Source organism: Pongo pygmaeus, chromosome 11 (genome assembly GCF_028885625.2).
Source record: "Pongo pygmaeus isolate AG05252 chromosome 11, NHGRI_mPonPyg2-v2.0_pri, whole genome shotgun sequence".
Lineage (NCBI taxonomy): Eukaryota > Metazoa > Chordata > Mammalia > Primates > Hominidae > Pongo > Pongo pygmaeus.
Genome location: NC_072384.2, coordinates 100,611,980 through 100,639,737, shown reverse-complemented (window position 1 = coordinate 100,639,737; position 27,758 = coordinate 100,611,980). Strand labels below are relative to the sequence as shown.

The 27,758-nt window shown below is 36.4% G+C and overlaps 1 protein-coding gene and 1 long non-coding RNA gene across 5 annotated transcripts in view; one reads left to right on the top strand and one right to left on the bottom strand.

The window, feature by feature from the left end:
- LOC134737741 (uncharacterized) overlaps positions 1–23,232 on the top strand; it is a 35,002-nt gene extending 11,770 nt beyond the window's left edge. The window contains exons 1-3 of one of the 2 annotated variants that reach the window (XR_010122943.1): positions 14,749–18,175; positions 21,499–22,139; positions 22,386–23,232. This is a non-coding gene — a long non-coding RNA (uncharacterized LOC134737741). Of the gene's footprint in view, positions 1–14,748; positions 18,176–21,498; positions 22,140–22,385 lie in introns of those variants that run through there. The other variant, XR_010122942.1, reaches the window with a different exon arrangement.
- SGO2 (shugoshin 2) overlaps positions 1–27,758 on the bottom strand; it is a 60,361-nt gene that overhangs the window by 9,025 nt on the left and 23,578 nt on the right. For all 3 annotated transcript variants that reach the window (XM_054476814.2, XM_054476816.2, XM_054476817.2), the window contains 2 exons: positions 5,049–5,278; positions 1,000–3,909 (listed from right to left, as the gene is read on the bottom strand). In XM_054476814.2, coding sequence (XP_054332789.1) covers positions 1,000–3,909; positions 5,049–5,278 — 3,140 coding nt within the window. The remainder of the gene's footprint in view (positions 1–999; positions 3,910–5,048; positions 5,279–27,758) is intronic.

Below are 27,758 nucleotides of genomic sequence, written 5' to 3'. Positions count from 1 at the left end.
ACTTACCCACCAAAACCTTAGGGATCTACACACATATATTGAAATAATAGGCTCCCAGTAAAAATTTTTAATTGGTACAGGAATGTTTAATATTACAAAATTTCTAATGTCAAAAGAACATTTTTAGGATCCACTGTTAAGGAAAAAAAATGAGATAAGTAATGTTATATATAGTATGACTTCAAATATATATTTAAAATTCCATAGATTTGGATCTGCATGCACATGGTAAATGGACTAAAGTTCTCCCAGGTGATTTTTTCCCCCTCCCTTTTTCTGACTCTCTACTTTTGATTTTTTTGCAATGAGTACTATTTTAATAACTGGGGAAAAAATAAAAAGTAAATACTACAGGTAAAAATCTTACTTATCCTTTAGGGCCTAAAATGCTACCTATTTAAGGATGCGTTTGAAGATTCCTCTAGTCAAAATTACTCCCCATTATATCCCTTAGCATAATACATGTGCTTAAAGCATCATTTATTCCATTTCACCATGTTTGTTACATACATGGAATCTGAGGAAAGGGGGTTGGTATTGTTTATTTTTCAATCCTCTCTAATATCTAGAAGGGTTTAATCACATTAAATATATGTTGTTGAACGGGGAAACAGTCTCACCCTCAAGAAACGTGCAACTGTTTTCAGTAAAATAAAAACCGGTACAATTCATTATTGTATATATTTAAAACATACAATTTCCTTCAGATGTATGAAAAAGCAAATTATTTGCCTAAGATCTTTATTAGGCAAGTTTGTGGTAAAGGCCAAATCCATTTGTAGTTGTAAATATCCAAGATACTCTCACTGTTATTTCCCGAAGTATGAAACTTTCTTTATTCCTTCATGTTACTTCTATGGATCATGTACTCAGTTATTTATTGCTTTTAAATTCCATAAAAATACTAGTTAGAAAATACTTCATTGGCTAAGTAAAAAACAAAAACAAAAAACAAAACACTTCTAAAACTTTATCATTTCATAATGGTTATTAACCTACCTATTCCTGATTTTTGGGTTCTCCAGTTGACTTTAAATTTCATCTCGTTCATCTTCTCACGCTCATCATCACTTACTTGAAAGGCTGGTGAGCACTCCAAGGCAAAATTTTCTTTTATTATCACATTTTTACTAGAAGAAATGCTCAAAGGTACTAAACCTCCACGAACACTGTCAAAGGAAGAATCTTGTATGTTAGGTGAATATATCTCAGACAAAGATCCAAATGCCTTTGTGTAAAAGTCTGGCTTATTTTTGACCATTTTCTCATTCCCCAAATTGTTTTCCTTATCAACTTGTTCAGACACAGTAGACGACTTTCCCTGAACGCTGTCAAGTATTCTCTCCGTTACTTCATGGCTCTCTGGAGAAGGATCTATGGAGGTCTTCCTTTTCTTTGACTTAGATGTCATTTTATTTACCTTTTTAACCTGACACTCTCCTTCTTTTATTTCTTCCACAAAAGGGAGATCTCCTTTTTTATTCAAAGTGGTAGTGCTTTGTTTCTGAGTCTTACATAGTTCAACTGGGTTTCCTGGATCAGAATCTGCTTCACTAGTAATATGTTTTAAATCAGATTCTAAGGAGATAGATGTCTGTGAAGACTGTGTTAACTGTGAAGCAAGTTTGTTCTTACCTTTTGTCAAAATGTTCTTTGCCTTGCATGATGATTCTTTCTTACGCTTTTTTACTTTGTAGGAATCTAAAATTTGATCACAACTTTCCTTTTCATTACTGTTGACTTCCATATGGTGTTCATTGATAATGTCTTGGCATTCAAGTTTTTGTTTAGATTTATTTACTTTAAAATCAAGATCTTTTGTATAGCTTTCTTGGACATGTACATCTTTATCAATATCCTCATATATCTGGTTCATTTGAGAAATTATTTCTGTCTTCCAATTCACTTTATTCCTCAGCTTCTTATTTATTTTTGATTCATTTTGCTCAGCAGATTTTCTATCAGTAACATACTTTTTCAAATCCAATATATTCTGGGTGTCATAATCACATAAATTTCCATTATCTTTGACGAGAAGATCAACTGTTTGAAATTCATTTGTGACTTGCAGATTTTCAGAAATTGTTTCTTTATCCTTTGGGGTTAGAGACAAGAAGTTATCTTTTTCTAGGTCATGTACACCTTTGTTATCCTTCTCATATATTTGGTTGGTTTCAGGAATTATTTCTGACTTTTGATATACATTTAGTCTAGGCTTCTTATCTATTTTTGAATCATTTTGACAAGCAGGTTGCATATCATGGACATGTTTCACCCCCAAAACATTTTGAATCTCAGAATCATACAGGTTTCCACTATCTTTGGTAGAAAGAGCAGGTGCTTCAAACTCATTTGGGTCTTCTAGGTTTCCGGGGATGATTTCCTTATCTTTTTGAGTTAAAAAGAGTGAGTGACTTTTAACTGTGTATTCTATACTTTTGTCATTATCTAAATGATTCACTTCAGAAATTATTTCTGTCTTCCGATTTACTTTCTGCCTAAGCTTCTTATTAACTTTTGATTCATTTTGCTGAACGGGGTACATATTGGTGATCTGCTTTTGCAAACCCAACACATTCTGGGTCCTACAGTCACATCGATTTTCATTATCTCCAGTAGAAAGAGCTGGGATTTGAAGCTCTTTGGAAACGTCTATGTTTTCAGAGATAGGTTCTTTATCATCTTGGGTTTCGAAAAAAAAATTACCTTTTAGGCCACGCACCACATCTTTATCATTATCCTCATACATGTGGTTCATTCCAGAAATTATTTCTGTCTTCCGGTTTACTTTCTTTCTAAGCTTATTGATGTTTGATTCATTTTGCTCAGAGGGTTGAATATCAGTGACATGCTTTTTCGAATCCAATATATTGTGGGTCTCATAATCACATAAATTTCCATTATCTTTGGTGGAAAGATTGGCTGTGTGAAATTCATTTGTGACGTCTAGGTTTTCATAAATGGTTACTTTATCCTTTTGGTTTGGGAGTAAGTTATCTTTTTCTAATTTGTGAATCACAAATGTCTGTCTAGAAGCTTTACTTTTATTACAAGTTAGGGAATTCTGACCCTTATCAAATTTACTCTCCTGGTGAAATTTACCTGAACTTTGGGATAAAGAGTATGTCTCCTCTTGCTCATTTGTTATTCTTTTCTCCTTTTTATTACACTGGACATTTTCTCTGTCACCTTGTTCAAAGCCAGTTTGAAGGGTCATTTTCTTCAGTTCATTCATCTGAGCCAGCTGTTCATTATTGAAAATAAAACCGGGATCTTCTGCATCCCTTTTGCCATCCAGGACATCAGATCTTTCTGGCCTGTTTTCAATCTTTTCCCCGATATCGACATCTGAACTATTTTTAAACTGTCTCTTTGATCTCTCTCTCTTTTTCTCAGAGCCTGAATCTTTCACTTTTCTGAAAGTTTTCATTCCATGTTCATTTGTTTTTTTATTACTTTTCTTTTTAATGCCTGTTGAAACTGTGACAATTTTGCTGACATCACTAGCAGTTAAATCCATGTCAGCATCATACACAGTTTTCTGCAACTGAAAGTCATCATTATCCTCAACTTGATTCATGCACTCTGCATTAGGTTCTCTGGCAGACTCAGAAGATAATCCAGGAAGATCCTGTTTATTTCTTTGCATTTCAGTATTTGTTTCATTAGTATGACCATTTATCTCATCATTGCAATTTAATTCTGGATTTGAAATGTGTTGTTGATCTAAAACTGTTGCACAGGGAGTGTCTGCAGAAAGATTATTTGATTCCCAAGATGACCCACGCTTCTTCCTTTCAGTCACATTACTAGGGGATGGTTTCTCCCATCTGTGGCCAATAGGTTGAGTGTTTCTCATCTCATTCATTAGAGAACTCTCAGAACTTTGGTCTGAGTGGGAATGGCTTTCTATTAAGAAAAGGAAAATAAAACTCAGAAATAAGTAATGAAATAAATAATAAGTTACTTTAAACAAATTAGATTTGAAATCAAGCTGTTTCATAGATATAATTTCTGACAATGTGTTCTGCCCAGATCCTAATATTACTAAGAATCTATGCTTATAAGAAAATAAGTTAGAAATGATGAGTACTCCTAAATCACATTTTACATTTGTATCTGTAGAAAATATATACTGAGAATTCTGCCTCAGCTCCAACAGTAGAGTGGAGTACAGTCAACAGTAAAGCCATTAGCATACATTTCTAGAGTGGACAGAGGCCAGCAAATGAACCCAAATAATAGTGATAACTCTGAAAAGGATTGCTATCAAAGACTATCAACAGGCAGCTAAAATTTATATAAATTATATATACATATATTAATATATGTTTGTATGTGTGTAAATATATACACACATGTATATATGTATACTGTATACATTATATGTATACATATATACATGTGTATATATGTATATATGTGTGTATGAATATTATATACATATACATACACACACACATTTTCAGAAAGGAAAAACAATTCTAAGCTCTAAATTCAAAATTGTTATAGTTCCATATCCCAGTCTGAAAATCTGTGGCAAATCTGTAAGCACCAGACTACACCACAGATTATCATTTAGGAATACTATATAAATAAAATGTAAATGCCATCTTTTTTCTTGCTCAACCATTACCCAGGCTCAAGTTTTTGCTTTACCATTAATTAATTAGTAATGATCTTGAAAGAGTCTCTATACCTATCTAGGCCCCCAATTTTCATATCTATGAAAAAAGAGGGTAAAACTAAGTAAATATATGGTATCTTTCAAATCATAAGCTAAGATATCAAGAAAAGCTCATTAGGTCCATTTATTTCTAAACATTTCTTCCAGAGTAACAGTATTAGGCCACTGTGGATCTGATGTTTGTCAGCATATTTACTTTAAAATTAAATCTATCACCAGCAGTTTTAAATGGCAGAAGTTAGCAAATCTGTAACATAAGAAAGCTAACTTATTAACTGTTGTACATAATTGCCCTCAGGAAGAACATCCGATGAATGTAACTAACACAAATACTCAAAATGAATTTTTAAAACAATCTCACCTCTGGGAGGTACATCAACTATAGAAGAAATATGTTCTGAATCATCTAAACCATATACATTTTGATTATTTTCTTTAAGAAATAACACTTCCAAATTATCCTGAGTTGATAAAGGTTGTGTTGTTGATCCTGAAGAGGGAAAATCAGGTAATGTCTTTGATTTAATATTGTTGTCACACTGCATTTTCTCTTTATCATCATCTTCATCATCATTTGAAGTTAATGGAACCCTAAAGGCAAGTGGGAAGGAAATGAGAAAGTATGTATTTTATAAATTTTTTTAAGTGCATGGACAGTTATTTCTATATTCTATTTAAGATCGAACCACAAATCCACCTGGTACTTTTTCAAGTTCAATGAAGACACTTAAAGGTAGGAAATAAGTAGTTCCTACTAGAACAGAACTTGGAAGGAAACAGGAATGCTTCTTAACCCCTTAGTCACAGTGGCCCCAAAAGAAGATAATTTATATATTCACTTCTTGTGCTATTAGAAGACTACTATTAAGGAAATGAAAAAAGTTCAAACGTACTTACAAATAGCCATATATAATATTTATACTTTTCATAAAATTAATTCTATGTAATACCCAAAAATCTTCCTTTGGTTTCTAGCAAATATAATTGTTTATAAAATTATGTGTGAAATAAGTTTGCTATGTTTCCAAAAGGCATCCAAGTACACTAAAATCATTATTCCTAGAGTAATTAAATCTATGGGAAGAAAACAGACAGAAATCCATAGAAATAATTTGATAAACTGACATATTTGAATTCAAAGAATGAAGAGTAATATCATCCACAAACAGTAGAGTTGTCTTGTATTCCAAGGAAATCACAGATATTTTAAAATAATTTATAATAAGCAAAATAAAATATTTCTGATAAATATTTATGAGAAATTTAAAGGCAACTACCAGTAGAATAGCTGTTGGGAGGAATTTTCTATACCACTTGAGGAAACAAGTTAACAAAAATAAACAGAGAGGTTCTGCTTCTGGTGATGGCTAAACAGTTACTATCAGACCAACCCTACCTAACATAATGACTATAAATTCTGGACAAAATATTTAAAAAAACAACTACTAGAAGTCAGTGAATGGACAAAAAGCAAGTAGAGAGCTAGCGAAGGGGGTGCCGACACTTGGAAGAAGAGTGAGTTTCCCATTGTTTTACAGCCTCAGCTGGTGCCACATTCAAAAAAAGTTAGAAACCTACAGTCTTACTGGTTCAAGGTTAGAATTCAGGGCAACTACAACAGCTGTAAAGTGATGGGGGGAAATGTCAGATAAGAGAGTTAGAGAGGAGAGCCCCAAATTTTGTGTATAAATGCTCCCCAAATATCTAGCTGACCTCTGAATCCCATATATATGAGGAAGATTCGAAGCAGCCTATCTAAGGATAAAACAACTAAAATGAGATTTCAGATGTATTTTGGGTTCAGACAAGGTTACTGCCTACTAAAATTGAAACATCAAAACTCTTTGGGAGAGCATAACTGAATCTACATTTTCTACAACAAGGGATACACAATACCCAGGTGCAATCTAATATTATCCAATATATGAAGCAATAGAAAAACATGATTTAAACTCATATGGAAAAGATAAAAGAGAATGATCCTGTAGCAAATGGCCAATAAGTACATAAAAATATACTTGACATCATTAATTATTAGGGAACTACAAATAAAAACCATGATGCAATACTACTTCATACTCCTAGATGGCTATAATCACAAGATAGATAATTACTAACAAGTGTTGGTGAGGAGATGGAGAAATCAGTATTGAAATACTGCGCTGGCAGGAATGTAAAATGGTGCAGAAGCTTGGAAAAACAATTTGGCAGTTTCTCCAAAAGTTAAACACAGAGTTACCAGATGACCCAGCAATTCCACTGCTAGGTATATATTCAAGAGAACTGAAAATGTATGTCCACACAAAAACTTGTACATGAATGTTTATTGCAGCATTATTCATAATAGCCAGAAAGTGGAAACAACACAAATGTCCATTAATTGATGAATGGATAAACAAAACATAGTATATCCATACAACAGAATTATTGTCTCTCCATAAAAAGTAATGAAATGTTCATATGTGCTACAACATGAATGAACCTTGAAAACAATATGCTAAGTGAAAAAAGCCAGACACAAAAGGCCACATATTTTATGATTCCATTCATATGAAATATCCAAAATGGCCAAATCCATTTAGACAGAAAGTAGATTAGCAGTTGTTAGGGGCTAGGGGAGTGGAGAATGGGAAGTGACTGCTATAGATATGAGATTCCCTTTTAGAGATTGAAATATTTTAGAATTGAACAGGGTGAAGATTCAAAGCTTTGTGAATATACTAAAACCACTGTACTGTATACTTTAAAAGGGTGAATTTCATGTGATAAGAAATTTTATGTTAAGTGAATTATATATCTCTATGTTTTTAAAAGTAAAAACAAGGAAATAATTTAAAAAATAGACACCAATGAAATATAAAACATAAAATTGAGAAAAATAAAATCAATGAAGCCAAAAGCTGAGTTTGTTAAATGAACAATAAAATTGACACACCCCTAGCTAGTTTGATTAAACATACAAATTACAAAAATCAGGAAAGAAAGGTTCTCACTACAGATGCTACAGGCATTAAAAGAATAAGAGAGGTTCCAAGATGACCAAATAGGAACAGCTCCAGTCTATAGCACCCAGCGTGAGTGATGCAGAAGACGGGTGATTTCTGCATTTCCAACTGAGGTACCAGGTTCATCTCACTGGGGCTTGTCGGAGAGTGGGTGCAGCACAGTGAGTGCAGCCCATGGAGCATGAACCGAAGCACGCCTCACCTGGGAAGTACAAGGGGTCAGGGAATTCCCTTTCCTAGCCAAGAGAAGCCTTGACACACGGCACCTGGAAAATCGGGTCACTCCTACCCTAATACTGCGCTTTTCCAACAGTCTTAGCAAACAGCACACCAGGAGATTATATCCCGCACCTGGCTCAGGGGGCCCCCGCCCACGGACCCTAGCACAGCAGTCTGAGACTGAACTGCAAGGCAGCAGCCAGGCTGGGGGAGGGGTGCCCACCACTGCTGAGGCTCGAGTAGGTAAACAAAGCGGCCAGGAAGCTTGAAGCGGGTGGAGCCCACTGCAGCTCAAGGAGGCCTGCCTGTCTGTGTAGACTCCACCTCTGGTGGCAGGGCATAGCTGAACAAAAGGCAGCAGAAACTTCTGCAGACTTAAACGTCCCTGTCTGACAGCTTTGAAGAGAGTAGTGGTTCTCCCAGCCCAGAGTTTGAGATCTGAGAATGGACAGACTGCCGCCTCAAGTGGGTCGCTGACCCCCGAGTAGCCTAACTGGGAGACACCTCCCAGTGGGGGCCGACTGACACCTCATATGGCCGGGTGCTCCTCTGAGACGAAGCTTCCAGAGGAACGACCAGACAGCAACATTTGCCATTCTGCAATATTTGCTGTTCTGCAGCCTCCACTGGTGATACCTAGGCAAACAGGGTCTGCAGTGGACCTCCAGCAAACTCCAACAGACTTGCAGCTGAGGGTCCTGACTGTTAGAAGGAAAACTAACAAACAGAAAGGACATCCACACCAAAACCCCATCTGTACGTCACCATCATCAAAGACCAAAGGTAGATAAAACCAAAAAGATGGGGAGAAACCAGAGCAGAAAGCTGAAAATTCTAAAAATTAGAGCACCTCTTCCCCTCCAAAGGAATGCAGCTCCTCGCCAGCAACGGAACAAAGCTGAACAGACAATGACTTTGATGAGTGGAGAGAAGAAGGCTTTAGACTATCAGTAATAACAAACTTCTCCGAGCTAAAAGAGGATGTTCAAACCCATCGCAAAGAAGTTAAAAACCTTGAAAAAAGATTAGACAAATGGCTAACTAGAATAAACAGCATAGAGAAGACCTCAAATGACCTGATGGAGCTGAAAACCGTGGCACGAGAACTATGTGACGCATGCACAAGCTTCAGCAGCCGATTTGATCAGTGACTGAAGATCAAATGAATGAAACGAAACAAGAAGAGAAGTTTAGAGAAGAAAGAGTAAAAAGAAATGAACAAAGCCTCCAAGAAATATGGGACTATGTGAAAAGACCAAATCTACGTCTGATTGGTGTACCTGAAAGTGACAGGGAGAATGGAACCAAGTTGGAAAACACTCTTCAGGATACTATCCAAGAGAACTTCCCCAACCTAGCAAGGCAGGCCAACATTCAAATTCAGGAAATACAGAGAACGCCACAAAGATACTCCTTGAGAAGAGCAACTCCAAGACACATAATTGTTAGATTCACCAAAGTAGAAATGAAGGAAACAATGTTAAGGGCAGCCAGAGAGAAAGGTCGGGTTACTCACAAAGGGAAGCCCATCAGACTAACAGCAGATCTCTCGGCAGAAAATCTACAAGCCAGAAGAGAGTGGGGGCCAATATTCAACATTATTAAAGAAAAGAATTTTCAACCCAGAATTTCTTTTTTTTTTTTTTCTTTTTTTTCAGAATTTTTTTTTCTTTTATTATTATTATTATTATTATTATTATACTTTAGGTTTTATGGTACATGTGCGCAATGTGCAGGTAAGTTACATATGTATATATGTGCCATGCTGGTGCGCTGCACCCACCAACTCGTCATCTAGCATTAGGTATATCTCCCAATGCTATCCCTCCCCCCTCCCCCCACCCCACAACAGTCCCCGAAGTGTGATGTTCCCCTTCCTGTGTCCATGTGTTCTCACTGTTCAATTCCCACCTATGAGTGAGAATATGCGGTGTTTGGTTTTTTGTTCTTGTGATAGTTTACTGAGAATGATGATTTCCAATTTCATCCATGTCCCTACAAAGGACATGAACTCATCATTTTTTATGGCTGCATAGTATTCCATGGTGTATATGTGCCACATTTTCTTAATCCAGTCTATCATTGTTGGACATTTGGGTTGGTTCCAAGTCTTTGCTATTGTGAATAATGCGGCAATAAACATACGTATGCATGTGTCTTTATAGCAGCATGATTTATAGTCCTTTGGGTATATACCCAGTAATGGGATGGCTGCGTCAAATGGAATTTCTAGTTCTAGATCCCTGAGGAATCGCCACACTGACTTCCACAAGGTCAACCCAGAATTTCATATCCAGCCAAACTAAGCTTCATAAGTGAAGGAGAAATAAAATCCTTTACAGACAAGCAAATACTGAGAGATATTGTCACCACCAGGCCTGCCTTACAAGAGCTCTTGAAGGAAGCGCTAAACATGGAAAGGAACAACCGGTACCAGCCACTGCAAAAACATGCCAAATTGTAAAGATCACTGATGCTAGGAAGAAACTGCATCAACTAACGAGTAAAATAACCAGATAACATCATAATGACAGGATCAAATTCACACATAACAATATTAACCTTAAATGTAAATGGGCTAAATGCTCCAGTTAAAAGACACAGACTGGAAAATTGGATAAAGAGTCAAGACCCATCAGTGTGCTGTATTCAGGAGACCCATCTCACATGCAGAGACACACATAGGCTCAAAATAAAGGGATGGAGGAAGATCTACCAAGCAAATGGAAAACAAAAAAAGGCAGGGGTTGCAATCCTAGTCTCTGACAAAACAGACTTTAAACCAACAAAGATCAGAAGAGACAAAGGAGGCCATTACATAATGGTAAAGGGATCAATTCAACAAGAAGAGCTAACTATCCTAAATATATATGCACCCAATACAGGAGCACCCAGATTCATAAAACAAGTCCTTAGAGACCTACAAAGAGACTTAGACTCCCACACAATAATAATGGGAGACTTTAACACCCCACTGTCAACATTAGACAGATCCATAAGACAGAAAATTAACAAGGATATCCAGGAATTGAATTCAGGTCTGCACCAAGCAGACCTAATAGACATCTACAGAACTCTCCACTCCAAATCAACAGAATATATATTTTTCTCAGCACCACATCACACTTATTCCAAAATTGACCACATAGTTGGAAGTAAATCACTCCTCAGCAAATGTAAAAGAACAGAAATTGTAACAAACTGTCTCTCAGACCACAGTGCAATCAAACTAGAACTCAGGATTAAGAAACTCACTCAAAACCGCTCAACTACATGGAAACTGAACAACCTGCTCCTGAATGACTACTGGGTACCTAATGAAATGAAGGCAGAAATAAGGATGTTCTATGAAACCAATGACAACAAAGACACAACATACCAGAATCTCTGGGACACATTTAAAGCAGTGTGTAGAGGGAAATTTACAGCACTAAATGCCCACAAGAGAAAGCAGGAAAGATCTAAAATTGATACCCTAACATCACAATTAAAAGAACTAGAGAAGCAAGAGCAAACACATTCAAAAGCTAGCAAAAGGCAAGAAATAACTAAGATCAGAGCAGAACTGAAGGAGATAGAGACACAAAAAAACCCTTCAAAAAATCAATGAATCCAGGAGCTGGTTTTTTTGAAAAGATCAACAAAATTGATAGACCACTAGCAAGACTAATAAAGAAGAAAAGAGAGAAGAATCAAATAGATGCAATAAAAAATGATAAAGGGGATATCACCACTGATCCCACAGAAATACAAACTACCATCAGAGAATACTACAAACACCTCTATGCAAATAAGCTAGAAAATCTAGAAGAAATGGATAAATTCCTGGACACATACACCCTCCCAAGACTAAACCAGGAAGAAGTTGAATCCCTGAATAGACCAATAACAGGCTCTGAAATTGAGGCAATAATTAATAGCCTACCAACCAAAAAAAGTCCAGGACCAGACGGATTCACAGCTGAATTCTACCAGAGGTACAAAGAGGAGTTGGTACCATTCCTTCTGAAACTATTCCAATCAATAGAAAAAGAGGGAATCCTTCCTAACTCATTTTATGAGGCCAGCATCATCCTGACACCAAAGCCTGGCAGAGACACAACAAAAAAAGAGAATTTTAGACGAATAACCCTGATGAACATCGATGTAAGAATCCTCAATAAAATACTGGCAAACCGAATCCAGCAGCACATCAAAACACTTATCCACCATGATCAAGTTGGCTTCATCCCTGGGATGCAAGGCTGGTTCAACATACACAAATCAGTAAACGTAATCCATCATATAAACAGAACCAAAGACAAAAACCACATGATTATCTCAATAGATGCAGAAAAGGCCTTCAACAAAATTCAACAGCCCTTCATGCTAAAAACCCCCAATAAATTAGATACTGATGAGATGTATCTCAAAATAATAAGAGCCATTTATGACAAACCCACAGCCAATATCATACTGAATGGGCAAAAACTGGAAGCATTCCCTTTGAAAACTGGCACAAGACAGGGATGCCCTCTCTCACCACTCCTATTCAACATAGTGTTGGAAGTTCTGGCCAGGGCAATTAGGCAGGAGAAACAAATAAAGGGTATTCAATTAGGAAAAGAGGAAGTCAAATTGTCCCTGTTTGCAGATGACATGATTGTATATTTAGAAAACCCCACTGTCTCAGCTCAAAATATCCTTAAGCTGATAAGCAACTTCCGCAAAGTCTCAGGATACAAAATCAATGTGCAAAAATCACAAGCATTCCTATACACCAATAACAGACAAATAGAGAGCCAAATCATGAGTGAACTCCCATTCACAATTGCTTCAAAGAGAATAAAATACCTAGGAATCCAACTTACAAGGGATGGGAAGGACCTCTTCAAGGAGAACTACAAACCACTGCTCAATGAAATAAAAGAGGACACAAACAAATGGAAGAACATTCCATGCTCATGGATAGGAAGAATCAATATTGTGAAAATGGTCATACTGCCCAAGGTAATTTATAGATTCAATGCCATCCCCATCAAGCTACCAATGACTTTCTTCACAGAATTGGAAAAAACTACTTTAAAGTTCATATGAAAACAAAAAAGAGCCTGCATCGCCAAGACAATCCTAAGCCAAAAGAACAAAGCTGGAGGCATCACGCTACCTGACTTCAAACTATACTACAAGGCTGTAGTACACAAAACAGCATGGTACTGGTACCAAAACAGAGATATAGACCAATGGAACAGAACACAGACCTCAGAAATAATACCACACATCTACAACCATCTGATCTTTGACAAACCTGACAAAAACAAGAAAAGGGGAAAGGATTCCCTATTTAATAAATGGTGCTGGGAAAACTGGCTAGCCATATGTAGAAAGCTGAAACTGGATCCCTTCCTTACACCTTATACAAAAATTAATTCAAGATGGATTAAAGACTTAAATGTTAGACCTAAAACCATAAAAACCCTAGAAGAAAACCTAGGCAATACCATTCAGGACACAGGCATGGGCAAGGACTTCATGACTAAAACACTAAAAAGTAATTGCAGCAAAAGCCAAAATTGACAAATGGGATCTAATTAAACTAAAGAGCTTCTGCACAGCAAAAGAAACTACCATCAGAGTGAACAGGCAACCTACAAAACGGGAAAAAATTTTTGCAACCTACCCATCTGACAAAGGGCTAATATCCAGAATCTACAAGGAACTTAAACTAATTTACAAGAAAAAAATCAAACAACCCCATCAAAAAGTGGGTGAAAGATAACAGACACTTCTCAAAAGAAGACATTTATGCAGCCAAAAGACACATGAAAAAATGCTCACCATCACTGGCCATCAGAGAAATGCAAATCAAAACCACAATGAGATACCATCTCACACCAGTTAGAATGGTGAGCATTAAAAAGTCAGGAAACAACAGGTTCTGGGGAGGATGTGGAGAAATAGGAACACTTTTACACTGTTGGTGGGACTGTAAACTAGTTCAGCCATTGTGGAAGAGAGTATGGTGATTCCTCAAGGATCTAGAACTAGAAATACCATTTGACCCAGCCATCCCATTACTGGGTATATACCCAAAGGATTATAAATCATGCTGCTATAAAGACACATGCACACGTATGTTTATTGCGGCACTATTCACAATAGCAAAGACTTGGAACCAACCCAAATGTATACAACCCAAATGTCCAACAACGATAGACTGGATTAAGAAAATGTGGCACATATACACCATGGAGTACTATGCAGCCATAAAAAAGGATGAGTTCATGTCCTTTGTGGGGACATGGATGAAGCTGGAAACCATCATTCTCAGAAAACTATTGCAAGGACAGAAAACCAAACATCGCATATTCTCACTCATAGGTGGGAACTGAACAATGAGAACACTTGGACACAGGATGGGGAACATCACACACCAGGGCCTGTCGTGGGGTGGGGGGAGGGGGGAGGGATAGCGTTAGGAAACATACCTAATTTAAATGACAAGTTACTGGGTGCAGCACACCAACATGGCAGATGTATACATATGTAACAAACCTGCACATTGTGCACATGTACCCTAGAACTTAAAGTATAATAATAATAAAAAAGAATATAAAAAGCATAGTATAAGCAACTTTATACCAATAAACTTTACTGACTAGATGAGATGGGTGATTTTCTTGAAAGACAAACATTTTCTAAATTGACTTGCAAAGAAACCAAAAACTTGAAAAGCCGCATATCTATTTTAAAAATTAAATTCATAATTAAAAACTCCAGGCCCGAATTACTTCTTTTGTGAATTCTACTAAACATTAATGAAAAACTACCAATTGTACAAACTCTTTCAAAAATTGAGGAAGACAAATGCTTCTCATCTCATGAGGCTGGCATAACCCTTGTCAAAACCTATCAACGGTTTTTGTAAGAAAATTAAAGACCAATATCCCTTATGAACATAGCACATAAATTTTAAAGAAAATATTAGCAAATCAAACCCAGCAATATATAGAAAGAATAATACATCATAACGAAATTTTTTTTTAGGAATGCAAAGTTTGCATTAGAAAATCCACTGAAGTCACTGTATTAGTAGAACAAAGGAGAAAAATAATGATTCTCTCTAGAAATGCAAAAAAATTATTTGACAAAATTCAATACAAATTCATTATAAAAACTCAGAAAACCAGAAAAAAGGGAACTTCTTCAGCTTGCAAGAAAGGTGCTAACTTTTCAATAGAAAAAGATAGATGCCTGAAGATGATGAAATGACACCTGATGGACTTATATAGCATTTTAAATATAACAGAATTTGAAAGTAAGGGTATAGAAAAAGATATATCATGGAAATATTATACCAAACAAAGTAGACTTTAAAGCAGGAACCATTGCTAGAAATTAGAAAAACAAATCAGTCCTAAATGTATGAGTACCTAATAACAGCTTTAAAATACATATAGCAAAAATTGACAAAACTAAAAGGAGAAACAGATGAATTCATAATCATAATGGTAGACTTTAATAAACTTCTCTCAATAACTGACAGAATAAACAGACAACAGAAGCAGGAAGGATATGGAAGACTATAATGAACAAACTAGACACAGCTGCCATACATAAAATACTGCGTTCAACAATTGTAAAATACACATTTTTTTATGTGCACCCCAAATACTTACCAAATTAGATCAAGCTTTGTCCTAATGAAATTCCCAACATACTTCAAAAATCTAAATTCATTTTAACTATAGTACCTAATTGTAGCGGAATTAAGCTAGACATCAACAACAAAAAGTAAAAATAAAAATACCCATCAGCTTAGAAATCAAACAATATACTTATAAGTGATCCATAGGGTCAAATAAAAAATCAGAAAAAAAAATATTGAACTAAATAATGATATGGTATATCAAAAACTGTGAATCTAGGAGACTGATAATGCATGCCTGTAGTCCCAGCTACTCAGGAGGCTAAAGCAGGAGGATCATTTGAACCCAGGAGATCAAGTCCAGCTTGGGCAACAGCACATGAGAACTCATCACAAAATAAACAAACAAAAATTGTGGAACACAGCTAAAGCAGTGATTATATAAAAATAACCTTAAATGCTTATATTTTTAAAAGAGAGGCTGAAAATTGATAATCTAAACTACCCCAAGAAGCAACTAATAAGAGTAATAATAATAATAATGAAAAGAAAGGCAAAACAGAAAGAAAGAAACAATAAAGAGCAGAATCAATGAAATAGAAAACAAATATACTAAAACAACATAGCTCCAAATGAGACCTTCACAAAGATGAATAAAATTGACAGACCTCTAGAGCAAGACTAATTAAGAAAAAAAGTGATGAAACACAAATAACCAACACTGAGAAAGAAGAAGAGAACCTCACTACATACCCAAAACACATTAAGCACATAACTTGATAATATTATGGACAATTTTATGCCAGTAATTTTAGATGAAATGGTCAAATTCTTTAAAAAAAAATTTAACAAACCTAACATAAGAAGAAATAAGAAATCTGAATATTCTTATACCTATTAAAGAAATGAAATGTTAGGCCAGGCATGATGGCTCATGCCTGTAATTCCAGCACACTGGGAGGCCGAGGCAGGTGGATCACCTGAGGTCAGGAGTTCAAGACCATCCTGGCCAACATGGCAAAACCCTGTCTCTACAAAATATACAAAATTTAGCTGCGCGTGTTGGCGAGCATCTGTAATCCCAGCTACTCGAGAGGCTGAGACAGGAGAACCACTTGAACCCGGAAGGCAGAGGCTGCAGTGAGCCAAGAGCGCACCATTGCACTCTAGCCTGGGCTGCAGGAGTGAAACTCCACCTCAAAAAAAAAAAAAAAAAGAGATGTTACCAAAACCTTTTCCACAAGAAAACTGCAAGCAGGCCCAGATAACTTCTAAACGTTAAAGAAAAAAATATATATATCCTACACATATACTGCCATAAAACAGAAAAAGAGGTGTACTTAATTCATTTACAGTGACCAGCATACTATAAATACAAAAACCTGACAAAATCTATTACAATAAACAAAAATTATACATCATTTTCATCAACATACAATGATGTAAAATGATGCAAAAATCTTTTTTAAAAATTAGCAATTACAATTTTGCGGCATATTAAAAGGATACTTCATCAGGAGCAGTTCATTGTAGAAAGGCAATTGTGGTTTAACATTCAAAATCTTTATAATTCATTATATGAATAAAAAATATTAAAAAATTCATAACATTAATAGAAAAAAGAAAAAATTAGTATCTACTCAATAGTGACAGAAAAAGCATTTGACAAAATTCAGTAGTTATTCATGAAAAACTCTCAGCAAACTGAAAGTACAAGGAAACTTTCATAATCTGATTAAGAGAATCTACAAAAACCCAAGAGCAGACATCATATTTAACAACAGGAATACAATATTTAATAATGGGAATACAATATGAATGCCTGTTCTTACTTCTTTTATTCAATATTTAACAAGTAGCTGGCCGGGCATGGTGGCTCATGCCTGTAATCCCAGCATTTTGGGAGGCCAAGGTGGGCAGATCATGAGGTCAAGAGACTGAGACCACCCTGGCCAACATGGTGAAACCCCGTCTCTACTAAAAGTACAAAAATTAGCTGGGCGTGATGGTGCGTGCCTGTAGTCCCAGCTACTCAGGAGGCTGAGGCAGGAGAATCACTTGAACCCAGGAGGCGGAGGTTGCAGTGAGCCGAGATCACACCATTGCACTCAAGCTTGGTGACAGAGCGAGACTCTGTCTCAAAAAAAAAAAAAAAAAAAAAAAATGTAGCCAATGCAACAAGGTAAGAAAAAATAAAAGCCAAAACCTGGAAAAAACAAACAAACAAATAAAAGAAAAGCTATATATTAGGAGGTTGGGGGGAATAAAACTGCCCTTATTCACAAATAGTAAAATTATATTCACAAACTATTAGAATAGCAAGGTCACTGGAAACAAGGTCAATATCCAAAAATTATATTGCTATATATTAACATCAAGAAGAAAATTAAATTTAAAAAGCAGAGCTTCTCTGCCTATGGGGTAGCCATTTCTTATTCCTTTACTTTCCTAATAAACTTGCTTTTACTTTAAGGATTTGCCTTGAATTCTTTCTTGCATGAGATCCAAGATCCCTCTCTTGGGGTCTGGATCAGGACGCTTTCCAATAACATCTTCTTGGCAAACCATGAAGGGATGATACTGAGGAGACCCCTGACCCAAAGGAAATAGACTGCAGCACCAATTGGCCAACTTTGGGTAAGTGGTGGGGTGCCCAGGTAAAGGATGGGATTGGGTTAGAGGCCCAACTTAGTGGAGTCAGAGTGTCTCCTAAGACAGAGTGGATTAAAGGCCCCTCTTAATAAAAGGCAAGGATGCTTCACCAAACTTCAGTCTGAGGCCCAACTTATGAGGGTTAGAGTCCCTTCTAAGATGTAGGGGATTAGAGGCCCCCATCAGTAAATTCCCTCTTGGCTAAGAACAAATTTGGCATTATGGGATGTTAACCACTCTTCTCTTTGAATTAATTTGCCTTCCACTCTTTGCAGATGGCTTTGGGTGACAGGATTAGGCATGTACAGGTTCATGGGACATGGGGAGCTTTTTCCTCCCCTAAAGGGGGAAACCTGAGAGCTGATGGGACTGCTGGAAAAGATCTTTTCACAACTGACAAATGGCCACCTGAACTTTTGATTCAGTGTCATTGCATTGAGTGGGTCTTTCTCTGGCTTCCCTGAACTCTTTGCCTTCCCCACTTTGCCACAGGCAATCTCTCTCTCCCTCTCTCTGTCTCTCTGCCTCTGTCTCTGTCTCTCTCTCTCTCTTGGCCAGGAGTTTTGGGGTTGATATCACAGTTAGCTCTAAAAATTGTTTTGAGCAGTTAAAAGCCTTTGCAAGCTCAAAATTGGCTGCTGTAAGGTCCTTCTGGGAAGAGCAATGGAAACTGCCCAATGCTGTAGCTTACTGGCTAAAACTTTGTCTTTTCACTATAGCAGCTTGGGTTCAATTCCCAGCTTAGGGAATGAGTACTTTCTGGTTGATATCTGTGTGATCTTTATCATTTGTTGATTCTTTTCCCCTCCGTGTATGACTTCTGGCTTCCCTTCTTGAATCTTCCTTTCTCTGAGCTACCTTTGGAGATTCTGGATCTTATAAAAACTACTTACCACCTCTTTGAAAATACCTTGTACATTCGTGGTTAAGTCATAACTTTAGGCTTACTGGTTTCACCTGGGAGGTTACCTTTGGTAAATTCAAAAGCGAGAAATATTGGCTGTTTGGCCTGGCTAAAATCAGGTAATGAGATTTAAAAGGACTTTTTAAAAGAGCACTATGACTAAAAGTCAGTAGATAATTAAAAGCGGATATTTGACTAAGCACGGTGGCTCATGCCTGTAATCCCAGCACTTTGGGAGGCCGAGGTGGGCAGATCACCTGAGGTTAGGAGTTCGAGACCAGCCTGGCCAACATGATGAAACCCCATCTCTGCTAAAAATAAAAAAATTAGCCAAGCTTGGTGGCAGGTGCCTGTAATTCCAGCTACTCAGGAGGCTGAGGCAGGAGAATTCCTTGAACCCAGGAGGCAGAGGTTGTAGTGAGCCAAGATTGCACCATTGCACTCCAGCCTGGACGACAAGAGTGAGACTCCATCTCAAAACAAACAAACAAAAAAAGCGGATATTCAAGCTCTAATAGCCTGAGACTCCTTGGGGAAAACAGAGGAGGCACCACAGACCCTGTTTTGGGAAAAACCTGTTTACCTCATGAAACCCCAGGAATTGAAAGTTGATAGATCTCTCTCAAAATCTAAGGCTCTATTCTGTTTCGCATTGCGTTATCTGATGTTTTTGACTTTCGGGGGTATCAGAAATTCTTTGCATTATAAGAGAACATTGGGGTGTAATAATTTGGTAGGAAATATGCTTCTGGGGATAGCTAATGGCAGTTATGGCGGGGTACTCGGCTGTTTGCATGTTTGGATCAGAAAAGCATGCTCTTGGCCACCTGGAAGGTATGGAAATGTCCTCACCTCCCACTACCACTGAGAAATAAGACTCCCCTGGGGGATGGACTAATCGGCTTTGGGTTGTTTTGTAAAATATGCCCAGTAAAATCATTGTACTGTCTTGTTCCATAGCATTTCTCATTTTTTGGGATCCAGGATCTGGTATAAAAATGGGACCCTTAATTTGGGGGGATTTATTTTGCCTTCCAGCTATGCCTGCTTATTAGGCCCTAGAAACTGCATGCTTGAAATAGAAACTTAAAAACTAGCAAATGAAAAATCTTACAACTACTGGATCTTCTTTTGTTTGTGTATTTATGTGTGTGGTGTGTGTGATGAAAAAGGGCTTTAACTGGCTTAAAAATAATAAGCGCTAAATAAAACATTTTGTCAGAAAAGTAAAAAGTGTAATGCCTTTTAGTTCATGTGATTTAACTAATCTTTGGGAAAAGATTATAAAAAGTTATGGGAATGTGAATATTTTTTTGCCTCGTTGAGAGGGTTAAAAAAATTGTTTTAATTAAATAGGATAAAGCTGAAGATTCGAGCAAGTTGTGGAGGTTTGTGAAAAATTAATCTTGTAAAAACGTTCTGTGTGAGAACATATTAAAGGGGTATTATTCAGTCTTTCCATAAATTGAACATTGGAATAAAAGAATAACAGGTTTTTCTTAGAGCACTGATCTGCTCTTTAAAAAAAAAAAAAAAAATTGTAAAGGGTTGTAAAAGGTTTGCGAATCTTACCTTAAGGTCAAACTGATTAAGACTGAATACATTTTTGTATAAGGTTTTATTAAGAATTGAGTTTGACATAAATAATACACTAATGCAGTGGTGAAATTTGGCTTATTTGGCATAAAAATCTTACAGGAAGCACTGTCGAATATGAAACAGTGTTTGTCTTTCTTTGTGCTTATATAAATGTTACTGGTATGTGTTCCCAAATTATGGAAAATTCCTATAACTCTGATATGGCTTAGTGTATGTTATTAATCATTATAACTGTTATGCAAAATTGTTGTATGTCATAGAAGAAACCAAAATTTCCTTGTCAATTGTGGCTTTAATAATGGTTGTCCTAACTAAGACTTTTTGTCACCTACAGACAATTGTCTTGTTTTAATCCTCTTCAAAAGGTAATTTATAATCAGTTATAGGACTTTGACAGGTGCTCTTGAATGCAAGTTTCTAGTAACTTTGGAGATTGTGACATTAGAATAGAGGAAAAAACTTCCAGTACTCATGGAGAGTGGAAATGTTCATGAATATCAAATAGGACAGTATTTAACTGCATGGACTGAACTAATGTAAGTCTGAAGTAATCTTTTTTGGCTTTTTGCTTGAAACGTTGATGATCTTTTGTTTTGTTTTTCAGTGTCAACAAAATTTTTCTTTTGAGCTATTTACAGCTTTTAAAAATTGAGTAAAGAATACTCCTGTGAACAAAATTTGGAGCATGTTTGTTTCTCTCTACCTGATTTCTCTAGAATTTGAAAACTAGTTGTAAATATTCTTAATTGATGGCAATATAGTTGTTTGTATAAGTACAATAAGAATCTGTTTTCTTTTGCAACAGGACACAATTGGAAAAACTGGTTATTTTACCAAGGCATTGACTGGAATGGTGTGCTTTCCTTTAAGGAATCAAATTTGACTTAGAGAGCCAATAAAGGCCCATTGGGAAAACTGGCCTCATACCTTGTCTACACAATCCCTGTACAGGTTTCTTGACCTGTGGTAAGTAAATAATGTCATTTTCTAACAGGCCCAGGAGCCCCAAGTTATCTTGGGACCTCAAGAAGAGAGGAATTTACTCAAGTTATAGGTATCGGAGGGTACAAACCCATGGCTGGGCTCGGCTTTAAAAAAGTCTCATCTGAGATTCCTTATGGAACAGTGTTCTATCAAAGCCAATTTAAAAAGAGCTTATGTTTAAAAAAATTATTCTTGCTGCACTTTCTACAAATAATTAGGCTAAATGTAAGACTAAAGCTTATTTTTGCAAACAAATCAGTTCTATTATGATTTGTCTTTAGTAAAAATGTGATACTGGAGAGAGAAGAAAATTATGTTTCAAGCACTATGATACACCTGTTATTGGATTCTAGTCTCATCAGTTGTTTTTGAGTTTTTTTCTGCAATTTAGACTGACTCTGGTTATTCCTGTGAACCCATCAGTGGTCTCTGGCTGTTGCTCAAAAGAAACAAGACGGACAGGTAATGTAGAAATCTCGATCAGTATTCTAATTCTGGGCACGTATTGGAATCAGTTAGTGACTCCCTATTAGCTTGGTTCCAACAATTGCCCAGTTCATGGAAAGCCTTCTTATTTAGTTTACTTGGGATAATTTTACTTATTTTGCTTTACTGTTGTAGAATATATTGCTATTGTACTCCTTGTGTAGGAATGCAGGATGGGCTTCCTTAATGTTTTCTGAAATGGTGCACTTATTAATCTTCCAGGTATCACCTTTTGTCAGAACTCAAGAGTTATGAATGGTCCTCACCATACTGTTGCCTTCTGACTGAGCTCCTCTCTACCCGAATACAAGAGACCCTAACAGTTAGGCAGGAATATCATCACCCCTATTCAGCCTGAAGAAGTTACAGAAGATGAATTTTCGTCCCTCTACAACCCTTAGGATTAAGGGTTCCCTTGTAAAAGGGGGCGGGGGGGTGAATATGTCAGAGGTATTTGAGCCAGAGCAACTCCGTCTTGAACAGCGGATGGGTGAAATAAGGCTGAGACCTTCTGGGCTGTACTCCCAGGAGGTTAAGGCATTCTTAGTCAATGGATGAGATAGGAGGTCAACAAAAGGTACAGGTCACAAAGACCTTGCTGATAAAACAGCCTGCAGTAAAGAAGCCGGCCAAAACCCACCAAAACCAAGATGGTGACAAAAGTGACCTCTGGTCATCCTCACTGCTCATTATATGCTAATTATAATTTATTAGCATGCTAAAAGACACTCCCACCAGCACCATGACAATTTACAAATGCCATGGTAATGTCAGGAAGTTACCTTATATGGTCTAAAAGGGGAGAAAACCTCAGTTCCAGGAATTGCCCACCTCTTTCCTAGAAAACTCATGAATAATTCACCCCTTGTTTAGCATATGATCAAGGAATAACTACAAGTAACCTTGGTTGAACAGCCCATGCCACTGCTCTGCTTATGGAGTAGCCATTCTTTATTCCTTAACTTTACTAGTAAACTTGCTTTCACTTAAAAAACAAACAAACAAAACCCAGTAACATTCAGAATATCATTTAAGAATATAAAATAAAGCTGAGCACTGTGACACACAACTGTAATCTCAGTTATTCAGGAGGCTGAGGTAAGAGTTTGAATCTAGCCTGGACAACATAGCAAGACCCTATCTCAAAAAATATATTTGAAAAAGTATCTATATGAAATGAATAGAAATAAATCTGAGATATGTAATAACTCAATACAAAAAAACTACAAAACATGGAGAGAATATATATTATAGCTAAATAGAGTGATATATCATGTTTATAGATGGAAGAGTCAATTTTATCAAATGTCCGTTGTCCCCGCACTAAACTATATTCCACATAATCCTGGCCAAAAATTCTAGGTTACGTATGTGTGTGTAAACTGACAAGCTGATTCTAAAATTCAACTGTAAATGCAAAGAGCCAAGCTAATGTTGAAGAATAAAAATAAATAAAATGGAGATTCACACTATCAAATAGCAAGACTTACTATAAAGCTAATAATTAAGACAGTGTGGTATTGACAAAAGGACTCACATAATAGAATAGTGAGTTTAGAAACAGACCCATTCATATCCAGTCTCCTTGATTTACAATACAGATGACACTGCAATGGGGTGGAAAAAGGATGATTGCTTCAATAAATGATACAAGGTCAATAAGATATCTACATGAAAAAAAAATTATGACCCTTCCCTCCCATCATACCCAAAATTCTAAGTAGACTGAATATATAAACGTGAATGGAAAAATAATAAAATTTTTAGAACAGAACACCTTGTGACCTTGCAATCAATAGAAATATTCCTTTTAAAAAATGTATTGAGGTAAAAGATACATATATGACTTACATCTTTACCATTTTTAAGTCTACAGTTCAGTGGTAATGAAAATTCTTTCATTCCTCTCTCCCCCTCCCAGCCTCTGTTAACCACCAATGTATCTTCATGAGATCCACTTTTTAAGCTCCCACATATGAGTGAGAATATTTGTCTTTCTGTGCTTGGCTTATTTCACTTAACATAATGGCCTCAGTTCTATCCATGTTGCTGCAAATGACAGGATTTTATTTTTATGACTGAATAATATGCTATTGTGTATATATCTTCCATACTTTATCCACACATCTGTTGATGGCTGCTTAGGTTGCTTCCACATGTTGGCTATTGTGAATAGTGCTGCAATAAACATGGGAGTGCAGACAGCTCTTTGATACACTGATTTCCTTTTTTTTTTTGGATATATACTCAGCAATGGAATTGCTAGATCATATGGAAGTTATATTTTTAGTTTTTTGAAGAACCTCCATGCTGTTCTGCATAGTGGCTCTATTAATTTACATTTCTACCAGTATACGATGATTCCCCTTTTTTCTTTTCTTTTTTTTTTTTTTTTTTTGCTACTTAGTTGTTTAAGCTCCTAATATATGCTGGTTATTAATCCTTTCTCAGAGAGACAGTTTGCAAATATTTTCTCACATTATGTGTGTTGTCTCTTCACTTTGTTGATTGTTTCTGTTGCTGTGCAGAAGCTTTTTAGCTTGATGTAATAATCTTAATTGTCTGTTTTTGCTTTGGTTGCCTGTGCTTTTGAGGTCTTACACAAGACATTTTTGCCCAGATCACTCCTGAAGTGTTTCCCCAATGTTTTCTTCTAATAATTTCATAGTTTTTGGTCTTAGATTCAAATCTTTTATCCATTTTGATTTGATTTTTGCGTATGGTGAGAGATAGGAGTCTAGTTTCATTCTTCTGCATATAGTTATCCAGTTTTCCCAGCACCATTTATTGAAGACACTATCCCTTTGTAAGTTCTTGGGACCTTTGTAGAAGATGAGTTGGTTGTAAATGGTGCATTTATATCTAGTTTCTCTGTTCCATTGGTATCTATGTCCATTTTTATGCCAGTACCATGTTGTTTTGGTTACTACAGCTTTGTCATAAATTTTGAAGTCATGTAGTGTGATGCCTCCAGCTTTGTTCATTTTGCTCAAGATTGCTTTGGTTACTCAGGGTCTTTTGCGGGTTCATATAAATTTTAGGATTTTTCCCCCTTATTTCTGTGAAGAATGTCATTGGTATTTTGATATGAATTGCATTGAATCTGTAAATTGCTTTGGGTAGTATTTTCATTTTAACAGTATTAATTCTTCCAATCCATGAGCATGGAATATCTTCCCTTTTTTGTGTCCTATTTCTTTCATCAGGGTTTTGTCATTTTCCTTCTATAGAACTTTCACTTCTTTTGGTTAGATTGATTCCTAGGTATTTCATATTTTTTGTAGCTATGACAAATAGGATTGCTTTCTTGACTTCTTTTTCAGATTGTCCACTGTTGGTGTATATAAATGCTACTAATTATGTCGATTTTGCATCCTGCAACTTTACTGAATTCCCTTATGTATCCTAACAGCTTTTCGGTGGAGTCTTTATAAGATCAGGCCATCTGCAAACAAGGCTAATTTGACTTCTTCCTTTCCAGTGTGGATGCCCTCCATTTTGTTTTCTTGCTTAGTTGCTCTGGCCAGTACTTCAAGTATTATGTTGAATAGCAGTGAAAGTGGGCATTCTTGTCTTGTTCCAGTCTTCAAAGTACAATGCTAGATGTGGATTTGTCATAGATGGCCTTTACTACTTTGAGGTATATTCTTTTTATACCCATTTTGATGAGTGTTTTTATCAAAAAGGGATGTTGAATTTTACCAAAAGCTGTTTGGCATCTATTGAAATAATCATACAGTTTTTGTTCTTGTTTCTGTTAATGTGGTGAATCACATTGATTGATTTGTGTATGCTGAGCCATCCTTACAACCCTAGCATGAATCCCACTTGATCATGGTGAATGTTCTTTTTAATGTGTTGTTGAATTTCACTTGCTAGTACTTTGTTGAGGATTTTTGCATCTATGTTCATCAGTGATATTGGTCTGTAGTTTTCTTTTTTCGTTGTGTCCTTGTCTGGTTTTGGTATTAGGGTAATGCTGGCCTTGTAGAGTGAGTTTGGAAGTATTCCCTCCTTTTCAAAGAGTTTTAGTGGGATTCACAATCATTGTTCTTTAAATTTTTGGTAGAATCCATCAAGTCCTGGGCTTTTCTTTTTTTGAGACAGGGTGTTGCTCTGTCACCAAAGCTGGAGTGCAGTGGTGTGAACACTGCTCACTGTAGCCTCAACTTCCCAGGCTCAAACAGTCCTCCCACCTTAGCCTCCTGAGTAGCTGGGACCACAGGATTAGCCTGACAGGATTAATCCTCACAGGATTAGCCACCACACCCAGCTAATTTTTTATTTTGTAGGGACTGGATCTTGTTATATTGCCCAGGCTGGTCTCAAACTCCTGGCCTCAAGCAATCCTCCTGCCTTGGCCTCCCAAAGGGATGGGATTATAGGTATGACCCACTGTGCCCAGCCTGGGCTTTTCTTCAATGGGAGAGTTTTTATTATAGCTTCAATCTCATTACTTGTTATTGGTTTGTTGAGGTTTTCTATTTCTTTATGGTTTAATCTTGGTAGGTTATATGTGTCCAAAAATGTATTCATTTCTTCCACATTTTGTGATTTGTTGGTGTATAATTATTCATAATTGTCTCTAATAATTATTTATATTCTGAGGTCTGAGGTGTTACGTTTCATCTCTTGTTTGATTTTATTTATTACAGTCCTCTCTCTTAGTCTAGCTAAAGGTTTGTCAATGTTGTTTATCTTTTCAAAAAACCAACTTTTCATTTTATCTTCTATACTTTTTTAGTCTCAATTGTATTTATTTCTGCTCTGATCTTTATTATTTCTTCTGCTAACTTGGGATTTGCTTTGTTCTTGCTTTTCTAATTCCTTGACATGTATTTTTAGGTTGTTTATTTGAAGTTTTTCTCCTTTTTTGATATAGGCATTTATTGCTATAAACTTCCCTTTCAGTATTGCTTTTGCCATACCCCATATACTTTGCTATGTTGTATTTCCCTTTTCGTTTAAGAAAATTTTTAATTTCCTTCTTACTTTCTTCTTTGACCCATTGGTTGCTTAGGAGCATGTTGTTTAATTTCCATTTGTTTGTGTATTTTACAAAGTTCCTCTCATTATTGATTTCCAGTTTTCTTCCATTGTGAAGATACGGGATATGATTTATATTTTTTTGAACATGTACAGACTTGTTTGTGCCTAGGATATGGTCTGTTCTGAAAAATCTTCCATGTATTGATGAAAAGAATGTGTATTCTGCAGCAGTTGGGTGAAATATTCTGTAGATGTCAGTTAGACCTACTGCATCTAGTGTGCAGTTTATGCTGTTTCTTTGTTGATTTTCTGTCTGGATGATCTGTCTATTACTGAGAGCGGGATGTTAAACCCCCTACTATTACTGTATTGCAGTCTCTCTCTCTCTCCCTTTACATCCATTAATGTTGGCTTTATATGGAGCTGCAGTGTTGAGTGCATAGATATTTATAGTTGTTATATCCTCTGGTTGAATTGACCCCTTAATCATATAGTGACCCTTCTTTACTGCCAGTTTTTACAGTCTTTGTAGTTTATCTTATCTGCTATGAGTACAGCTACTCTTGCTCTTGTTTTCTAGTTGCATGGAATGTCTTTTTCCAGCCC